General features: G+C 37.3%; 1 protein-coding gene across 1 annotated transcript in view; it reads right to left on the bottom strand.

Moving 5' to 3' along the window:
* Positions 1-15,248, bottom strand: part of LOC129464024 (palmitoyltransferase ZDHHC20-like) — a 54,789-nt gene extending 39,541 nt beyond the window's left edge. Inside the window, 2 exon segments of the mRNA XM_055244856.2 lie at positions 9,369-9,472; positions 15,215-15,248. Of these exon segments, the coding sequence (XP_055100831.2) occupies positions 9,369-9,428 (60 nt within the window). The 5' untranslated portion in view covers positions 9,429-9,472; positions 15,215-15,248.
* Positions 15,249-16,208: the final 960 nt, after the last annotated feature.

Below are 16,208 nucleotides of genomic sequence, written 5' to 3'. Positions count from 1 at the left end.
AATTTTCTAAGATTGCAGAACTACTGGCAGAGCCAAGAGTAAAATACAGGTCTTCTGTGTTCTACTGTGGTACATTTTCCTCAATATTACAATGTAAAATAAATGTTTTTGCTTTTTATAGATTGTTACTCTAACCTGACTAAAATACCATACTTTAGGAGACAGAAGAGTCTATTTAGATTACCTAGCTCAGCTTCCACAATCAAATTGTGATGGGACAAGAAACCCCTAAATTACTTATGGGGGACAAGAAGCAACATGGACAGATGAACAGGACAGTAAGAGGTCAGGAAAGACTCACATAATCTTAAAGATGAAAAAGTCTTAAAGACAATGGAGGTCCCTTATCTAATCTTCCATCACAAGTAGGGGTCTTCAGACATTTCTGACAGATTGGGCTCCTCTTGAATGCTTTCAGAGAAATATTTTTCTATTTTGCAAGATGGCATGTTCTCTTTTAAGATAATTTTAACTTGTTAGAAAATTCTTTCCTGACATGATGTGTCTCTTACATATTCATAGTAGAGTATAAAAATCACATGGTAACGTGTTAAATATATTTGAATAGAAGATGTTCTGATCAAATTTTACAGATTCCTTACAAAACTTCAACAGATTTCCCTGGGCTGTCCTATTCCTAGTCTGCAGTAGTGTCCCAGGCCTCAAGCCTCTCTACTGCTACTCAACATCATTACTTTTCCTTAAGAATGAAGGTTATGGACCGGGCGCAGTGGCTCACGCTTATAATCCCAGCACTTTGGGAGGCCAAAGCAGGTGGATCACGAGGTCAGGAATTCAAGACCAGCCTGGCCAACATGGTGAAACCCCATCTCTACTAAAAAAATACAAAAATTAGCTGGGTGTGGTGGCACACTTCTGTAGTCCCAGTTACTCGGGAGGCTGAGGCAGGAGAATTGCTTGAACCTGGGAGGTGGAGGTTGCAGTGAGCCGAGGTCACACAACTACACTCCAGCCTGGTGACAGAGTGAGACTCCATCTCAAAAAAAAAAAAAGAATGAACGTTATAAAATTATGAAAAGATTAAACCAAATGAAAATTTCAAGAGGCATCAGAATTTTAGATGAGGAATGGAACAAAACAAAAATTCAAACAGATTGTAATTTTGAATTAGTACTACAAGTTTGTCTTTTTATTCAAAACTAGTGAACAGAATTCAAACTATAAAATGCTATTATTGTCTTAAATTCAGTGTTCAGACAGTTCTATTTAAATATATATTAAATGCCAATTAAGAGTGAGGTGTTGTCCCAGATATCAGAGATCCAAAGATGAATAAAAACAACCCTTGCCTTCAAAAAGTATTATTTCTATAGTCTAGTAAGAGAGCCATATAAAGAAAGAATTACAAAATACGAATCAGCATAAAGTACAACATTAATAATATATTACAAGGTATGATAAAAGCTCCCTTGGGAGGTGGTGGGAGATATCAGTGAAAGTTTCTTGAAGGCAGTGTACCTAAGTTTTGAAAGATAAACAGTAATCTTTCAGGAAGACAGAGAAGAAAAGAAAATCTTGGCAAAGGGAACAGCATACAGAAAGCACAAGGATGTGAAAATAGTACAGTATATTCAGCTCAATACACTGCTTGAGTATAGAGTTCCATGAAGAAGCAATGAAGATTAAATTAGTGAGATTTCGTTCATGAAGGGATTTGGTGTACCATGCAAATGAACATGAGCTTTATCTTATAGCTAATTGGCAAACTCTGTAGGATTATAGTCAGGGAAGGGATGGGACCATATTTTCTTTTTAGAAAAGATGACACTTGGTGATGGGAGATGCCTATCAGCTATTCACATGCTGCCTTTTCCTCACCATTTCTTCATTTAAGTCTTTATCAATCTGCCTGTTATATACGAGGTCTGATTCTAAGTACTGGGGTACAGGAATAAACAACAAAGATTTTTCCTTGAAAAAGCTTAGTGGAAGAGATACTTATAAAGGTCTCAGCTTAAATGCCACTTCCTCGGAGATTTATTTGACTATACTATCTAAAGGAGCTCTTTCTTCCAGAAAGTAGCTTTTACTTTGTTATATTCTATCATATTACCGTGTTATTTTTCTAAATTTATCACAATTTATAATTATTTTATTTGTTTACTATCTGTCTCTACCTTTAAGCCTAGCACAGTCTGATATCCGGTGGGTGGTCAAGAAGTACTTGACTGAAACAATGAAAAAAGAAAAGACACCCCACCTGTATTTATAACTAAACTTCCTTAAAGATTTATAGTTTTTGCTTTTTATTACTATTATTATTATTTTTGAGACAGAGTTTCGCTCTCGTTGCCCAGGCTGGAACGCAACGGCGAAATCTTGGCTTACTGCATCCTCTGCCTCCCAAGTTCAAGCAATTCTCCTGCCTCAGCCTCCTAAGCAGCTGGGATTACAGGAGCACGCCACCACGCCTGGCTAATTTTGTATTTTTAGTAGAGATGGGGTTTCACCACCATGTTGGCCAGGCTGGTCTCGAACTCCTGACCTCAGGTGATCCACCTGCCTCGGCCTCCCAAAGTGCTAGGATTATAGGCGTGAGCCACCACGTCTGGCCCTAGCTTTTGCTTCTCAACCCAATCAATTCCCCTAGACCTAGATCTCCAAGCATTGTTCTAACCTCTGAGCTGACCGAATCCTTCTAATAAAAGCTGTGAGTATGGTGTTATACTAGCACCAACCTCTGAGCTGACAGAATCCTCCTTTAACAAAGCTGTGAGCTTGGTATTACATTAGCACCAAACTCACAGCTTTGTAATTGCTTATACAGGCCTACCTCAGTCAGCACACTGTAAGCTCAGTGACAAAGAGAATCTTAAATTCCTGTTCTTGGTTGTCCCTAGAGCTTAGCTTAGCTGGCCCATGAAGATTTAATAATTAATTCATTTAAGAGTTACTGAAAATCCACTATGTGCCAGATAGTGTAGGAAGGGATATAGTGAAGAATGCAACGTAAATATCCCTGCCCTCACAAAATTTAAAATTTAATAATGTGATGCATATTAGTAAACAGGCAATTACAATACCAGATGATAAGTTCTCTGACAGGGCAAATGGAGCATGCCACAGCAAGGCCACTGGATACAGGCTTGGGCAGTCAGATGACCTTATAGGAGTAGAGGAGAATGAAGGAGAAGTTGATGTAAAAGCTTAAGCTCTGGGCTGAATGGTAACTGGATGCAATATGCTAGAACCACCACCAAAAAAAACCACAACATTTTGATGGTACTTATTAGGTGCTAAGCATTCTTCTGAGCCCTTTATATAGACTATTAACTCCATATATTATCTATTATTAATTATATAGATTGCTAATTTGCTCAATTCTTATAGCTATCCTATGAGATGGGTACTAATATCACCCTCACTTTACAGAGGAAAGATCAACTAAGGAAAGTCTCCAAAGTCACACAGCTAACACAGCTAGTAGGCTGCAGAAGTATGAGCTGAACCTGAGCAGTTTTAGTCCAGAGTGGTACTGTTGTTGTTGTCTGAGACAGGGTCTCACTCTGCTGCCTGGGCTGGAGTGCAGTGGCATGACCACGGCTCACTGCAGGCTCAACCTCCCTGGGCTCAGTGATCCTCCCACCTCAGCCTCCCGAGTAGCTGGGACTACAGATGCATGCCACCATGCCCAGCTAATTTTTTTTATTCTTTGTAGAGATGGGGTTTTCTTTTTTTTTTTATTTTTTATTTTTTATTTTTTATTTTTTATTATACTTTAGGGTTTTAGGGTACATGTGCACAATGTGCAGGTTTGTTACATATGTATCCATGTGCCATGTTGATTTCCTGCACCCATTAACTCGTCATTTATCATTAGGTGTATCTCCTAATGCTGTCCCTCCCCCCTCCCTCCACCCCACAACAGTCCCCGGAGCGTGATGTTCCCCTTCCTGTGTCCATGAGTTCTCATTGTTCAATTCCCACCTATGAGTGAGAACATGCGGTGTTTGGTTTTTTGTCCTTGCGATAGTTTACTGAGAATGATGTTTTCCAGCTTCATCCATGTCCCTACAAAGGACACGAACTCATCATTTTTTATGGCTGCATAGTATTCCATGGTGTATAGGTGCCACATTTTCTTAATCCAGTCTATCGTTGTTGTGGACATTTGGGTTGGTTCCAACTCTTTGCTATTGTGAATAGTGCCGCAATAAACATACGTGTGCATGTGTCTTTATAGCAGCATGATTTATAGTCCTTTGGGTATATACCCAGTAATGGGATGGCTGGGTCAAATGGTATTTCTAGTTCTAGATCCCTGAGGAATCGCCACACTGACTTCCACAATGGTTGAACTAGTTTACAGTCCCACCAACAGTGTAAAAGTGTTCCTATTTCTCCACATCCTCTCCAGCACCTGTTGTTTCCTGATTTTTTAATGATGGCCATTCTAACTGGTGTGAGATGGTATCTCACTGTGGTTTTGATTTGCATTTCTCTGATGGCCAGTGATGAGGAGCATTTCTTCATGTGTTTTTTGGCTGCATAAATGTCTTCTTTTGAGAAGTGTCTGTTCATGTCCTCTGCCCACTTTTTGATGGGGTTGTTTGTTTTTTTCTTGTAAATTTGTTTGAGTTCATTGTAGATTCTGGATATTAGCCCTTTGTCAGATGAGTAGGTTGCAAAAATTTTCTCCCATTCTGTAGGTTGCCTGTTCACTCTGATGATAGTTTCTTTTGCTGTGCAGAAGCTCTTTAGTTTAATGAGATCCCATTTGTCGATTTTGGCTTTTGTTGCCATTGCTTTTGGTGTTTTAGACATGAAGTCCTTGCCCACGCCTGTGTCCTGAATGGTATAGCCTAGGTTTTCTTGTAGGATTTTAATGGTTTTAGGTCTAACATATAAGTCTTTAATCCATCTTGAATTAATTTTTGTATAAGGTGTAAGGAAGGGATCCAGTTGCAGCTTTCTACATATGGCTAGCCAGTTTTCCCAGCACCATTTATTAAATAGGGAATCCTTTCCCCATTTCTTGTTTTTGTCAGGTTTGTCAAAGATCAGATAGTTGTAGCTATGCGGCATCATTTCTGAGGGCTCTGTTCTGTTCCATTGATCTATGTCTCTGTTGTGGTACCAGTACCATGCTGTTTTGGTTACTGTAGCCTTGTAGTATAGTTTAAAGTCAGGTAGCGTGATGCCTCCAGCTTTGTTCTTTTGGCTTAGGATTGACTTGGCAACGAGGGCTCTTTTTTGGTTCCATATGAACTTTAAAGTAGTTTTTTCCAATTCTGTGAAGAAAGTCATTGGTAGCTTGATGGGGATGGCATTGAATCTATAAATTACCTTGGGCAGTATGGCCATTTTCACGATATTGATTCTTCCAACCCATGCGCATGGAATGTTCTTCCATTTGTTTGTATCCTCTTTTATTTCATTGAGCAGTGGTTTGTAGTTCTCCTTGAAGAGGTCCTTCACATCCCTTGTAAGTTGGATTCCTGGTATTTTATTCTCTTTGAAGCAATTGTGAATGGGAGTTCACTCATGATTTGGCTCTCTGTTTGTCTGTTATTGGTGTACAAGAATGCTTGTGATTTTTGTACATTAATTTTGTATCCTGAGACTTTGCTGAAGTTGCTAATCAGCTTAAGGAGATTTTGGGCTGAGACAATGGGGTTTTCTAGATATACAATCATGTCATCTGCAAACAGGGACAATTTGACTTCCTCTTTTCCTAATTGAATACCCTTTATTTCCTTCTCCTGCCTGATTGTTCTGGCCAGAACTTCCAGCACTATGTTGAATAGGAGCGGTGAGAGAGGGCATCCCTGTCTTGTGCCAGTTTTCAGAGGGAATGCTTCCAGTTTTTGCCCATTCAGTATGATATTGGCTGTGGGTTTGTTGTAGATAGCTCTTATTATTTTGAGATACGTCCCATCAATACCTAATTTATTGAGAGTTTTTAGCATGAAGCGTTGTTGAATTTTGTCAAAGGCCTTTTCTGCAGCTATTGAGATAATCATGTGGTTTTTGTCTTTGGTTCTGTTTATATGCTGGATTACATTTATTGATTTGCATATGTTGAACCAGCCTTGCATCCCAGGGATGAAGCCCACTTGATCATGGTGGATAAGCTTTTTGATGTGCTGCTGGATTCGGTTTGCCAGTATTTTATTGAGGATTTTTGCATCAATGTTCATCAAGGATATTGGTCTGAAATTCTCTTTTTTGGCTATGTCTCTGCCAGGTTTTGGTATCAGGACGATGCTGGCTTCGTAAAATGTGTTAGGGAGGATTCCCTCTTTTTCTATCGATTGGAATAGTTTCAGAAGGAATGGTACCAGTTCCTCCTTGTACCTCTGGTAGAATTCAGCTGTGATTCCATCAGGTCCTGGACTCTTTTTGGTTGGTAAGCTATTGATTATTGCCACAATTTCAGAACCTGTTATTGGTCTATTCAGAGATTCAACTTCTTCCTGGTTTAGTCTTGGGAGGGTGTATTTGTCGAGGAATTTATCCATTTCTTCTAGATTTTCTAGTTTATTTGCATAGAGGTGTTTGTAGTATTCTCTGATGATAGATTGTATTTCTGTGGGATCGGTGGTGATATCCCCTTTTTCATTTTTTATTGCATCTATTTGATTCTTCTCTCTTTTCTTCTTTATTAGTCTTGCTAGCGGTCCATCAATTTTGTTGATCTTTTCAAAAAACCAGCTCCTGGATTCATTAATTTTTTGAAGGGTTTTTTGTGTCTCTATTTCCTTCAGTTCTGCTCTGATTTTTTTCAGCACCACACCACACCTATTCCAAAATTGACCACATAGTTGGAAGTAAAGTTCTTCTCAGCAAATGTAAAAGAACAGAGATTATAACAAACTGTCTCTCAGACCACAGTGCAATCAAACTAGAACTCAGGATTAAGAAACTCACTCAAAACCGCTCAACTACATGGAAACTGAACAACCTGCTCCTGAATGACTATTGGGTACATAATGAAATGAAGGCAGAAATAAAGATGTTCTTTGAAACCAACGAGAACAAAGACACAACATACCAGAATCTTTGGGACACGTTCAAAGCAGTGTGTAGAGGGAAATTTATAGCACTAAATGCCCACAAGAGAAAGCAGGAAAGATCCAAAATTGACACCCTAACATCACAATTAAAAGAACTAGAAAAGCAAGAGCAAACACATTCAAAAGCTAGCAGAAGGCTAGAGATGGGGTTTTCTACATTGCCAAGGCTGATGTCAAAGTCCTGGGCTAAAGTGATCTGCCTGCCTGCCTTGGCCTTCCAAAGTGCTGGATTACAGGCATAAGCCACCACGCCTGGCCTGCATTCTTAACCTCTACATTATACTGCTTCTCAAAAGTACTACCAATTATTTTTCTTATTCTATTTCTTATTTCCTGAAATGAGAATTATTTACTTTTTACACATGCTATGTTTTCAATAGTCATCACTACTAGTAATTGATTAAATAAAATTCAGTCCTTTTCAATTTCAAGATTAAGAAATGGATAGTTTGTAACATAACTTTAAGGGTTGACTAATTAGTAACAAATGCCTGATGAATATATTTGAAGCAACACTGAAGTTTGACTTATGGTTTACTTTACCTTTTAAAACAAAAGCATCTAATAGAAAAAGCAGGCAAAAGGCTGTATGGCATTACTTGCTAATGTTAAATGTATTAAACTAGTTCTACTCCTAGGCATCTACCCAAAAGAACTACATATGTATTATCCAAGAGACATGCACTAGAATGTTTACGGCAACCCTATTTGTAACAGCTCTAAGCTGGAGGCTACCCACATGCTCATCAACAGTAGACCGAGTAAATAAATTGTGTTACATACTACAACTGAATACTAAACAATAATGAGAATGAATGATCTGCAACTATATGTAACACAGGTGAATCTTACAAATAGAATGTTAATGAAAGAAGCCACACACACACATATGACTATGACTATACACATACACACACTACTATAAAACTCCATTTATATTTAATACAAAAAACAGGCAAAACTAATCTATGCTGTTAGAAGGCAAGAGAGCGGCTTCTTATTAAGTGGATGACTGAAAGGAAGCATCGGGGGTTGATGGGGTTCTGGTAATGTTCTGTTTCTTGAATTGGGTGGTAGTTACACAGGTGTGTACACATATGCATACTTTTTGGATATATGTTCTTCACTGCAAAGTTAAATAAAAGTTGACACTATTTTTAAACATATGGTCTATAATTTTTAATGATTTTGATAAATTTAACACAAAGGGAAACGATTACATTATCATCATCATCTAATATTTGAGTCCTAACAACGTGGCAGGTACACTACTATTTTAAAAGCTTAGGCCGGGTGTGATGGCTCAAGCCTGTAATCCCAGCACTTTGGGAGGCTGAGGCAGGTGGATAACCCAAGGCCAGGAGTTCAAGACCAGCCTGACCAACATGGGGAAATCCCGTCTCTACTAAAAATACAAAAATTAGCCGGGCATGGTGGTGCGTGCCTGTAATCCCAGCTACTCAGGAGGCTGAGGCAGGAGAATCACTTGAACCTGGGAGGCGGAGGTTGCAGTGAGCCAAGATCGCGCCATTGTACTCCAGCCTGGGTAACAAGAGCGAAAACTCCATCTCAATAAATAAATAAATGAATACATGCATGTTTTAACTGAATAAATCTCACAATCTTTACAAACATCCGGATGAGACAGGCACAATTGTTAGTTCCATTTTTTGGTAAGAAAATTGCAGCTTGGAGAGATTAAATCGTTAGAGCAAAAGATCAAACTCTAACTCTAGAGAATATATTCTTAACCACCTTGCTATATGAAATTTTCGGTGAAGGAAGAATTCAGTCAGCTATGGCGAGGTAAGAGAGACATACTGGTCATAATAGCTACTCCACATAAATGTTTACCTACATTATTTTCCAAATGGAACCTCCAATTAGAAGAAACACTAGTCATATTAAAGTGCAGCAAGCAATAGCCTAGACAATTTGTTTCCATCACAAAACTTTCTTTAATTGCAGCATATCTGTTCATGCCTGAGAAAATATAAATGTTGAGAGTTTCTAAAAAATAAACTACTTTCCTAACTCAATTCTGTTCCTTAAGACTTTTTATTCCAGTAACATAAAGTATGTCTCTAAGGAAACATAGCATGGCAGAAAAGTAGTAAGCATTTCTATACCGCTGAACTTTGACTCTGCTATGTCAGTGGACTGTATCTGAGAATAGGCTGATGACTCACATTCACAGTACAGAGCAACCAAGCAGTTTTATGAATGGAAACAGAACACATGCATTATGTAAAGTTTTAACAAAGGTAACACAAGGGAAAAAAATTCCATAATCAGTTAAAACATTTGGTAATTTACCAACATTAAATTTACCTCTTTGGAGGGGGAAGCGGGAGATGTGAAAATTGTCATCCAATAGGACCATACAAACATAACAAAGAACAGATGGAAAGCCACAAGGTAAACAACGGTCTTTCCTGGTAAATAAAAACAAATAACAGTTCATTGAATCCAGGTGAAAACAGCAAAAAGCATTACATTAAGACACAATAATTGGGTCAGGAGGCCGAATCCAATAAACGATTAAATTAAAATGTACTGAAACATCAAATATATAAACTTTACTTGCATGAGGAAACATTACTAGATATGAAGAAATATTCTGTTCCTATGTTTAAGGATTATCAGTCTGGTTTATAAGATGAGATTTAAGATGAGATTTGATTGTAATAAATTGCTGAAGATTTAAGCTAAAACACTTTCTTCACTCACTGTATTTCAAGTTCTCCAAAAGTTCATTTTAAATGACTTAAAATTATTTAAAACAGAATCTATTACTATGAACATTAAATCCAAGCAACTGTCAACTGAAAGTAAATAAAATAAGTTACCATCACCACAAACGATGAATACATCTGAATAACTCATTCCCTGTATTGTTCAGAAAAAGTACCCTAAATTTCATTCCCCTGTTCAATACAGGCTAACAAGAAAAAGTTTTGGCCATTTTGAATATCTAACATAACTGTTTCACAAGTAGATTAATGTAACATTCCAACATATTTCAAAAGCTTTTTGTTGTATTCTACATATTTCAAAGAAGCAGTACTGATTTCTTTAAGAAGAACTATCTACCAGATGCTTAAACTCTTTTTCAGTTTGTAATGCAGCATCATAAACCCACTGAAGATAACAAATACAGACAAGTCTGAAATTCTACTGATTTTTAAAGTTCAGATAAAATGGTCTGAAATTCTACTCATTTTTAAAGTTCAGATAAAATGCTACTCCTTCCACAAAGGTCTTTTCTGTTACTTTCAGAATTCATTACTTCTTCATATTGCACTCTCCAAATAATTTGCTTAGATTTCAATTAAAGTACTTATTTCAGTAAAGTTAGCTGCTTAATACTGATGAAGTAATACATGCAAAACACTTAGAAGAATGCCTGGCACACAATAAATCCTCAATAAATACTGACTCTTAATATTACTATTAGTCTTATCCAGGTATTTTAATTATTTTCTGCAAAATTTGGTCCTTTTTGTGCATTCCCTATATCAGTGTTTCTCAATTTTAAGAAGTGATAAAGTGTTCACTGGTCTGCGCTGAAAAAAAAAAAAAGAAAAGAAAGACCAAGAACAATGTAAGGAAGCTTTTGTAAAAGCTAACATGTATTCAGTTTGAAGTACTGTCCTTCCTTCGGTCTGAGGTTTATTTTCCTTTGTTTTTGGTTTAAAAATTGCTTGTACTTTTCAAATAAAATAATAATAATAATTTGACAACCCTGTTGCAACCCAACCTTTTCTTTTGAAATTGTATTGGGTTCATGCCTGATCTCAGAGAACAGAAACTGCAGTCACACAGTTGACCAATGCAGAAACCCAGGCCTGAAATGACTCCTTGTATCTCACAGCTTATCAGTACAAATACTAATTCTAGCTCCTAAAATTTCTCTCCAAGTGAACTCATTACTATTTTCATTATTTTTCAATAATTTCAAAATAATTATCATTATTTTCTCTGCCAGTGCATAGTTCATAAATTGTTGCCTATGTTCTTTGGATTGCTGCAAAAGCCAATTGGTCTCCTTGCTTCCAATCCATCTCAGTGGTTGATGTAAAATATGCTGCTCATAGTTTCTTTTCCCTCTTGGCTGTGGAATTCCAACCTCATGACCAGTGCACCCTAGTAAAACCGTGGGACTATTGAGTCACCATATTTGACTATAGGTACTCAAATCACCATTCCTATGTACTGAAAGCCAACTAGAAGGCATATAATCTATGCCTTATTTCTAACCCTCACAGTAAGTCTTCTTAGGTATTATTCCAGTTTACAGATGTAAACAGTGAGGCTCAGAGAATTTAATACTTTGCCCAACGTCCAGTTATTAAATGATGAAGCCGGAATTCAAACCCGTATCTGTTTGACAAAAATCCAAGGTTCTTTTCACTATGTCCTAGCTAAAATTATAGTTTCCTCCACGTTTTAAACCATCATCTTAATGGTCATATTCTACTTCTAAGCCAGTATCTGATGCCAAGATAAAATCGTAACCCTAACTTCCATTTTCAAATGTGCTCTTTTTGTTTCCACTAACATTGATTGTCATACACATTAAAAACTGGTTTCTCCTAGTGTGCCGTTTTCCAGGCCCGTTGGAAAAGCGCAGTATTAGGATTCCAGGTGCCGTCTGTTTCCCCTTTCTTTGACTAGGAAAGGGAACTCCCTGACCCCTTGCGCTTCCCGAGTGAGGCAATGCCTCGCCCTGCTTCGGCTCGCGCACAGTGCGCTTCACCGACTGTCCTGCACCCACTGTTAAGCACTCCCTAGTGAGATGAAACCGGTACCTCAAGCAGAAATGCAGAAATCACCCGTCTTCTGTGTCGCTGGGGCTGGGAGCTGGAGACCGGAGCTGTTCCTATTCGGCCATCTTGGCTTTGCAACCTACTCATCTGACAAAGGGCTAATATCCAGAATCTACAATGAACTCAAACAAATTTACAAGAAAAAAACAAACAACCCCATCAAAAAGTGGGCAGAGGACATGAACAGACACTTCTCAAAAGAAGACATTTATGCAGCCAAAAAACACATGAAGAAATGCTCCTCATCACTGGCCATCAGAGAAATGCAAATCAAAACCACAGTGAGATACCATCTCACACCAGTTAGAATGGCCATCATTAAAAAATCAGGAAACAACAGGTGCTGGAGAGGATGTGGAGAAATAGGAACACTTTTACACTGTTGGTGGGACTGTAAACTAGTTCAACCATTGTGGAAGTCAGTGTGGCGATTCCTCAGGGATCTAGAACTAGAAATACCATTTGACCCAGCCATCCCATTACTGGGTATATATCCAAAGGACTATAAATCATGCTGCTATAAAGACACATGCACACGTATGTTTATTGCGGCACTATTCACAATAGCAAACAGTTGGAACCAACCCAAATGTCCAACAACGATAGACTGGATTAAGAAAATGTGGCACATATACACCATGGAATACTATGCAGCCATAAAAAATGATGAGTTCGTGTCCTTTGTAGGGACATGGATGAAGCTGGAAAACATCATTCTCAGTAAACTATCGCAAGGACAAAAAACCAAACACCGCATGTTCTCACTCATAGGTGGGAATTGAACAATGAGAACTCATGGACACAGGAAGGAGAACATCACACTCCGGGGACTGTTGTGGGGTGGGGGGAGGGGGGAGGGACAGCATTAGGAGATACACCTAATGATAAATGATGAGTTAATGGGTGCAGGAAATCAACATGGCACATGGATACATATGTAACAAACCTGCACATTGTGCACATGTACCCTAAAACCCTAAAGTATAATAAAAAAAAAAAAAACTGGTTTCTCAAAATCTGCTTTCTCTATCCTGTCAGTTCCCTTCAGGTTGAACCCCATGGTGTACCCAATGGACTCAGTAACATTGCTTTGGCCAGGTGCAGTGGCTCGTGCCTGTATTCCCAGCACTTTGGGAGGCTGGGGTGGGCGGATCACTTGAGGTCAGGAGTTCAAGACCAGCCTGGCCAACATAGTAGAACTCCATCTCTACTAATACAAAAAATTAGCTGGGCGTAGTGGTGCACACTTGTAATCTCAGCTACTTGGTAGGCTGAGGTGGGAGGATCGCCTAAACCTGGGAGGCAAAGGTGGCAGTGAGCCGAGATCGTGCCACTGCACTCTAGCCTGAGTGACAGAGGGAGACTCCATCTCAAAAAAAAAGAAAAAGAAAAAATATATATATGTATATTTTATATATTATATATAATTGCTTCATTTGTTTTTCCTTTGGAAAAGCGTGCAAGAACTTAGTTTCCTACTGCTATGATAACACTGAGACCATTTAACAACCCTGCAATGTTATCTTCACTTTGCTTACTTCCTTTATAAATATTTTTGCCTAGACCCCATATTAAATCAAGCTTGTTGTTCCTCATCTATACACTATCGTATAACTTTGAGATAGATGGTAACTTTGAGATACTTTAAATGTAAAAACAATACACTCTTCAGTTTTAAAAACATTTAATATAATTTTAGAATATTTCCTTTCTTCATGAAAACAAAAGGAAATGGTTTTGCTTAAAAATATATTCTGTTAAAAAACAGATAAAATAAAGCTCTTAACACAAGACCTAGAATATAGTAAGTACTTAAAAGATGTTATCATTAAATTATAATGAGTAAAGAATAGCAGAAAACAATGCTTTTCACTAAATTCAAATTAATGTGATTATCAATAGGCAAACTTCTGGTTACACATACATGCTATTAAACCACTGGTTACAAGTAATATAGGAAGTAAAATCATAGTTAACTGAGAAAATTCAATCAAAGTTGAAAGAAAAACCTGAAACCTATATACCAAACTCTGTGTTCAAAAGTTCAAAATCACCCGTAACTGAATTTAAAAACAAACAAGCTAACAACAACAAAAGACTGTATTGAAAGACTCTTTGGCCAGGCAACATGGCTCACGCCTGTAATCCCAGCACCTTGGGAGGCCGAGGTGGGCGGATCACGAGGTCAGGAGATCGAGACCATCCTGACTAACACAGTAAAACCCCGTCTCTACTAAAAAAATACAAAAAATTAGCCGGACGTGGTGGTGGGCGCCTGTAGTCCCAGCTACTCAGGAGGCTAAGGCAGGAGAATGGCGTGAACCTGGGAGGTGGAGCTTGCAGTGAGCCACGATCGCCACTGCACTCCAGCCTGGGCGACAGAGCGAGACTCTGTCTCAAAAAAAAAAAAAAAAAAAAAGACTCTTTGAGAGACACGGTAAAAATAGCCCCAAGAGATAATGATATAAGTTAAAAGTTCTTTTATAAGAACTTCTGAAATTCTTTGCTTTCTATATCTGTGCTTCCAACATACAGGAAACATTTTTGATTTAAAGAAAGAAAATAAGCCAACCAAGATTGAGTCTGCATTTATTCTGTTACTGAGAAATTAAATTTAAAAGTAATTTAAGATTTACATACTTAATGCCTAATTGTCTCCAGTAAGAGGAATTACTTTATTAATAATTTCTAACTGTTCAAGTATTTTAGAAATCCTCTGGAGTTTTGTATGTCCAATTAAATTTTGTTTAAATTTAATTTCAACAGACTTATGAAATTTGCTTTTATCCCAGTGAAATTTTGAGAAATGATTTTTCCCTCTAGGCACTATCTTTTTTACTTAGTTGTTATAAAAACTTTAGCTTCCTTAAACTGGTAATGCAATTTACACATTTACAGTCTGGTTATTTTCTTAAATATCTCTGCATTATAAAGTGTGATTTTAACAAATACCTAAACGAGAACCATCAATAAAATTCAGACATCATGAAAGCAGAATTGTCTCCTCAACCTAGCTAGAACTCATATTAAAAAAATCTAAATAAAAAGTTTTGAAGAACATATGAGACAGAAATATTTATATAAATACACAAACAAGTTTGGGTACTAGGTGTTGCACATAATAATGTCTACTTTAATTTACATAAATAACACAAAATGAGAACACATGAAATGTCTTGGTCTGGAAATAACCCCATTACTAGATCTCCTTTTAATTACTTAAAATGTAAAGATAGGGATTTTATTTCTAAAAAACAAAAACACATGCATTCATGACTAAGTAAAAAGTATGTTCCAGTTAAAATATCATTAAGCATTAAACTTAAATTGAAACTAAAAGTACCTTACCATTTTCTTCATTTCCAAAAATAGTAACTAGAATAGAAGAAAAAATAGTGAATAAATATACTTTAAACATTTTGTACGTAAGTTTTATTTCAGGTTGAATATTCATCTTAATATCATTTTCAAAAAAATAAACTTTAGTTATAAATTGTAGACACTAATGCAAAGTCAAAATTGCACTTAAAAAACTCCAAAACCATTCAAATGCTAAAATCCAAATTCTTTATCATTAACACTACAGTCACACTAAATGTTTTCAGAACTTTATTAATTTTAAGTGTATCAACATGGTTATAGCTGCAATGCTTTCTTTAGCTCTTTCCTTAATGATATCTGCAGAATGAACAGAACTGTCTTCTATGACCCCCATAACTTATTTGTTAGTCTGTGATGTACTCTTATCAACCTCTTTGTGAATCTATACTCAAGACAAATGTATTTTTCTAAAGAAAAAAGTAGAGGAACTTACCCTGCTAATTTTTAGTGTTTTTTTTTCTCTGAATAATCAAATACTGAAGAAGTCAGACTACATAGAGAAAAGGTAATTCAGTGTCTACCTCTCGTATATTTTCTTCCATCTTGTATTACTATTGTGATGAATAAAGCCAACAACCACTTCAGTCTACCAATCCTGAAACCCTGCGAACTGCTATTTACTCTTTCTTCCTGGATAATCCAATGGCCTCGAGTCCTGTTGGTTCTACTATCAAAGTCTCTTTATAATCTGTCACCTATTTTTCAATACCTCCGCACTGTCTTCCTCAAATGCAACAGCTTAAGGCATCTTCCTACAGTCAGTGTAACACACCACCACCACTAGCAAATCTGATGAATACTCTTCGATACCTGTGAGCAACTTCAGAATGAAGTCCAAAATCTTCAGGGTAGCAAACACTACAAGCCCTCTGTAATCTACAATCTGTCTATCTCTCTAGTTTCTTCCTTTTTTTTTTTCTTTTTGAGACAGGGTCTAGCTCTGCCGCCCAGCCTGGAGTGC

Source organism: Symphalangus syndactylus, chromosome 15, assembly GCF_028878055.3.
Source record: "Symphalangus syndactylus isolate Jambi chromosome 15, NHGRI_mSymSyn1-v2.1_pri, whole genome shotgun sequence".
In the NCBI taxonomy this organism is placed as follows: Eukaryota; Metazoa; Chordata; class Mammalia; order Primates; family Hylobatidae; genus Symphalangus; species Symphalangus syndactylus.
Note: the sequence above shows the minus strand (reverse complement) of the source record. Positions and strands in the feature narration are given on the sequence as shown.